This window comes from Biomphalaria glabrata, chromosome 11 (assembly GCF_947242115.1).
Source record: "Biomphalaria glabrata chromosome 11, xgBioGlab47.1, whole genome shotgun sequence".
In the NCBI taxonomy this organism is placed as follows: domain Eukaryota; kingdom Metazoa; phylum Mollusca; class Gastropoda; family Planorbidae; genus Biomphalaria; species Biomphalaria glabrata.
Genome location: NC_074721.1, coordinates 13,840,574 through 13,846,555, shown reverse-complemented (window position 1 = coordinate 13,846,555; position 5,982 = coordinate 13,840,574). Strand labels below are relative to the sequence as shown.

The 5,982-nt window shown below is 34.7% G+C and overlaps 1 protein-coding gene across 1 annotated transcript; it reads right to left on the bottom strand.

Moving 5' to 3' along the window:
- Positions 1-1,154: 1,154 nt before the first annotated feature.
- Positions 1,155-5,982, bottom strand: LOC106072091 (probable serine carboxypeptidase CPVL). The gene is made up of 2 exons (XM_013232359.2): positions 5,628-5,982; positions 1,155-4,027 (listed from the first exon to the last, which is right to left on the bottom strand). The coding sequence occupies exon 2, from the start codon at positions 4,012-4,014 to the stop codon at positions 2,695-2,697; it is 1,320 nt and encodes a 439-aa protein (XP_013087813.2). The 5' UTR covers positions 4,015-4,027; positions 5,628-5,982; the 3' UTR covers positions 1,155-2,694.

The window sequence follows — 5,982 nt, the reverse complement described above, 5'->3', positions numbered from 1 at the left end:
GAAATCTGAAATTGCAAAATAAACGAAAAAGTCCTTAAAATATATGGAAATATATAGACAAAAATTGTCATTTTGGGGTGTCAATCAATATGGAAAATACCAATCCAACGTGCGATAAATAAAAACGGCATTTTGCGTAAGCGTAATTTTGTAATCTGGTGAAAGAATCTTCTCGCGCCTCAAACTAATGAATATTTACTTGAGGTCAACAATTCTCAAAGATAGATTGAAACAATCTTGCTATTGAGCGTGATCTATGTAGGAAACAGGATTATTATGATTTGTATGACTTTGCTAAACGCAAGGCTCGTAAAGTAATTCTGTACGTAGTAAAGAATGAATAAAATGCATACACGAATATATTTTCTAATACAAACTCTTCAATTACATTTATTGTCCGCTTCCCTACCCAAACTTGGCCCCGCGAAATCCGTTTCGCATAGGGCCCTACAATGCTTATGTCCGGCCCTGCTATTTAGTGCCCTGTAAATATACATAGTAGATTACCTGTTCTCTTTCCATGACTTGTTGGTCACAATGGTTAAGTCCGGCGCTGCTATTTAATGTTTGTATGTAAAATGTTTGCTTGTAAAATGTTTTACATGTTTCGGATGTTCCTTCAGAGTTGACTTCCTAGTCCAAGCCATCCGTATCGACGTGTGAATACCCACTTGTTCTCACCCCCTCTTGTTTTTTCGTGATGTGACTATCCGCAGAAATAAGAGAATGATCTTTCCTTTATTTCTTCTCGTCCAAACTCTTGAGGGAAGAGGAGAATTATATATATATAGATTGTGCATTTGTAGAGTGTTTAATATTCTCGTGATTTCAAGATGAGGAATAAAAGTTAGTTTTCATTATAGGAATAGTTGTTTCGTTATCAAACCTTCCTTACACTGTACAAAGGTTACATCAAGATGCTTGTTATTCATGGACTGACCTGATAATAGAGAGTACTACACCAATATAAGCCAATCGTGTTTCTAATATTCGTTCTATGTTTATGTCTTTTCAGCACAATAAACTCAAAATTTTAAACTCTTTATAATAGAATACATTTTTAAATATCTAATTATATATAGTGATATTTCAATTGGCAACACCAACACTGATTATTTTGTATAATTATTTCTAAATGTTAACAGTCTTTTTCTATTTATTCCTTTTTTTTCCTCTTTAAGTTCCATTAAATCGCCACCACGTTTCTTCATATTGCTTTATTATCCTGTTCTCGAAATTTTGTTGCTTCAGAAAATGAAGGGGGATTTTAAGAACCTACGTGTAAACAAAGAGAAGATTACTGTGGTTAATTTTCACTGCTAAAATACAAAATACATATATTGGGACAAAAACCATTAGATTATTGACATTATTCAGTAAAACAGTATACACTATATTATTTACTGTAAATACAATTTAAAAGACAAATGAATAAAACTTTGATGGCTACCTTAGAAAGTCATTGTCTACGTATTTATTTTCCACGTTTCGATGGAATTCATTTTCTCATTAGTAGTTTTTCCCCCTGTTATGATTAAGCTCGAATACCTTTTTCGTTTGTAGTCAGAAAGTGTTTTATTTAGATTGAATTAAAGGGGAATGCATGCTTCTCTCACATAGCACAAAGTAAAGTGTATACAATGAAACATTTATTTAATTTAATGAGGTCAAATCAACGATGGTATCGTCTATTAGGAGAGAAAGAGTTAAAAGTAAAATATCTGGTTTTTAATGTAACTATATAGTCACATGTAAATAAGCATTTCAGTTTATTTAAAGAAGCATAATACAAATCAAGTAGACATTAGCACACACTAGATATTTGTAATGTAATATAAATACTATGCTGCCTGTTGAGATATGCAAAAACATGCTAGCAATATTCCCCTTTTACCCTCAATACAGTTACTCCATAACACATCTGTTTTCTTCTGACATATTGCCAATTATATATACATAATATATCTATATAGCAACAATATATGTGTAGATGTCTTTGATGTTTTCAACTCATACAAGAACACTCACGCCCATGCATACACACACACGCACAGACACTATCACCTCTCTCTCTCTCTCTCTTACGCACAGACAATATCACCTCTCTCTCTCTCTCTCTCTCTCTCTTACGCAGAGACAATATCATCTCTCTCTCGCTCTCTCTCTCTCTCTCTCTCTTACGCACAGACACTATCACCTCTCTCTCTCACAGATATTTGCCTGGCTGATTGAAATCTCTGCAATACAGGGCTGAGTGTTAATTCTCTGGGCTTCTAAACCGGGTTCAAATCCTTGTAAAGATTTGATTTTTAATTTTGAGACCTTTAGGACGCTTCTGAGTCCACCCAACTCTAATGGGTACCTGACAATAGTTGGGGAAAAGTAAAGGCGTTTGGTCGTTGTGTTGGTCACATGACACTCTTGTTTAATGTTGGTCCACAGAAGCGGATGACCTTTACATTATCTGCCCCATAGATCGCAAATTCGAAATTCCAGTCTTCACCGAGATTCAAACTAAGCACCCCCAGGTTCGGAAAACAAGCGCTTAACCACTCAGCGACCTCGCCCCCATAATAATAAATATGAACAGCTGACATTTTATGAATGCCATTTTCAAAATGTCTTGCGTTATGTCATTTTGTCACTGTCACTAGTTGACTAGGAAGACAATAAGTCTCATGGTAACTACTTACTCTAAGAGCCCACGCATCCCTTCTGTATAAACTGATTCATCATGTCCATTGTAGAACTGGGCCTATCTAATGAAGTATAGTGTCCAGAGCCTGCAATAACTACTCTACACAGCCGGTCAACATGAACATAATTACCGACTACTCTGCGTTTCTGTTTCCATTCCCTTCTTTTCGATTCATTAAATCTTTGCTGTGACCCCCACGGGGTGGACATAATACCAAAGTCCACCATAGAAGGGCTAAACAGCGCGTCAAACTCACCGGAGAACATAAGAACTTTATAGAACTTCAAAAGTTCTGCCAACTGATATTTGGATGAAAATTTAAAGTCTTGCAGTAAAAGTTCTGAAAAGGTGTAATTGTAAAAATGAAATGTATTATTTCCAACATTTAAGTATTCTCGCAAACGCCTATTAATAAGAGTTTCTATTGAGCTATAATTATTGTATGATTTGGACGCGTAGTTATCTGGAGGATTCCGAAGGCGAAAGCTGTGCATTAGTTTGTTGAATAAGATTTTGTTAAAGTGTTTTTTGTCATGTCTGTTATTGTCGAAAAAGGAGTTGGCAAGCTCTCTGTGGCTTACAAGTTCACGGTAGGATATCGCGCCTACAGCAAACAGTAGGTCTAGTCCCGACTTGAACTGAATTTCTGGAGCGAATAAGGGTCCACTTAGGTAAAGTCCCTTGAGGTTTGTGGAGACATTCTTTTGCTGTGTATGGAGTCGATAAGCGAAGGAGATTACGTATTTAGCGGCGTAGTCTTCACCGCCAATGTAGAGTTCTCTACTCTTGTATTCTGGAAATAGTTTATAAAACTGCTTTAAGAAAGTGGTGAGATCTCGGGCGATGTCATAACGTGTAAGTCTGTATCCGGCCGTTTTATTTTCTACGTAGCTGAATCCGGTTCCAACCGGACTGTCAATATAAAGCATTGACATTGTGTCTGTCCAGGAAATTTCTCGCGGCTTGCATGTAATGCTTCCGATTTTGCCGACGACGATTTGAAGTGGTCCGTTTTCCCATAACAAACCTTCCAGCGACGATCTGCCCGGTCCACCTTGTAGCCAAATGACCAACGGTGAATGACTCGTGTTGTGTTGAGATGGAAAGAACCAAAAGAAGACATGTTTTTTAGCGACATTATCTACCCTGATGTAGCCGGAAAAACTTTCGGGCAAATGGCAGTAGTGTCCCTTGACTCTGCCCCTGTTTCTGGCTTCGGATATTTTCCCTCTGTTGATGAATTCTGAGAAGAACACCGGAGGACTGCTTGACACGCACCACATGACGCTAAACAACATCCATAATATATGGAGCATGGCTGTCAGGAATCTGAAACAGAGTAACGTTTCGCTGTTAAAGTATAAACACAAATAATGGAAGTTTATGCTACCAAAGTCATAAATAAGTATTTACGTTCACTTAATAAAACCCCAATTTGGCACCCACATGATGGCAGAGTGGTGGAGTGTTCTACAGCTGATACCAATATGATTAGGCTCACTAGGCTGAAATATTTGATTTCTACATCTGTTGGGTGCGTGGACTCAGTGGTGAAATGTACAAACAGTTGGCCGAGACGATAGGTTTAGAGTGCAAGATGACACAAAAATTAACAAATTGGTCAATTAATTATTGATAGTAATTTTTTTTTCTGATAACGAATAGAGAAATAACTTCTATATTCTCGTGTGATAAAATTGTAAGTGCGGAGTTATTTCCCTTAGATAAGCTTTGTTTTAAAGAAGGATTTTTAAAAAAATGCCTTTTTCAAATTTATATTTGTGAAAAGAAAATCACAGATGAAATCAACAAGTGTTAGGATAATTTTTTTTTTTTTTTACATTTTAAATCATTTGATTGCCGGTCTGCTATTGATACTTTTTAAACTTTCTTTTAAAATTACAACTTCAGTCTTCAAAAGTCTTTTACATACATTTCTTAACACAATGTTTAAAATAAATACTTGTATGGTGGGTCATCTTTATTATCTTATATAAAATAAAATTAAATAAATAAAAAGATCGGGTTTTACCGTTATTATTTATAGTCAGTTGCACCTATTTCCTGTGTTTGTATTATATGTGGAGCATGAAATTGGGTCATGGACACTCGTGGCGGTTTCATGGAGAACAAAAAATTGGCCTGTAAAATGTTTTTTGTCTTTTTTTCATTTGTCGGTCCAACAGTTATTTCACTTTTAAAAAATAAATGACCAATTTGAACTACAGTACTCTATTTCTCATCAGTGTCATCGTAGAGTATGATTCAATATAATAATATGACAACTTTATTTTTATGTTATCAAAAAATCAATTGAGAAAAGATTTTTTTTTTTTATCCATGACGAAGTATGCAACAGAATAGTAGATCTAATTTACATCAGTATCTCTATAGCTATATACACATTCATGAGTTTTGCCCCAGTTTGATACTTTCAAAATTCATGCAAAATAATAAAGGAAGAATAGAAGTAAAAAAATTATTTGTTTTTTACATTTAAAAAATAATCAGTTATTTCCCTTATTTGAAGTATGCAATAATAATTGAATCAATAACAATTAATTAACTACCTGTTTAAATGTTTTGATTGATTCATGTCTTATTAAGTTCAATGAATCATTGTGTAAAGTTTTAACTTGATCCGAGAATGGGAATTAGGAGAAAAAACATGTTCAAACTTTTTACCAGACGGACAGAGTGAGCTGATACAGGCTTTGTAAAAATATAAACTACAAAACTTTGTCTATACTTTTTTTTATTTTCTGTCTTCCAGAAAAAAACAAAATAGTTCACTATTGTTAGCCCCCTTTAATTAATGGGATCTCCATCAAGGGTGTGGGAACAAAGCCAAGCAGCGTTAATATCACTACATGTAGTACACACTTAACAATAACGTCTACAGTTTGAAGACTACTAATCACCAAATTACCTTTGAGCGCTATCCAACGGAATGTACAGACTCGCAGCTATAAGATCACTTTTGGTTGAAAATGTAAATTTGAATTATGCTCAGATATGTATAAAATGGGCCCACTGATTAATATAATGAATTTTAATTAAATGTATTCAATTCGAATGATTGATCCGTCTAAGTGAAAAGGTATAGACTTATATACCATTGTATCACTTGAATCGGATTTTTGTTACTGACATGTAATACGTTATTTTAAAAAACGTTACTTTTCCCTCTTTTTTTTGTGTGTGCATTTTTATTACAAATTTCTAGAGTCTATAATCTAGATTCCATTCCTAAACGTTGTTCTTATTTTTAGCTAGCACCAACT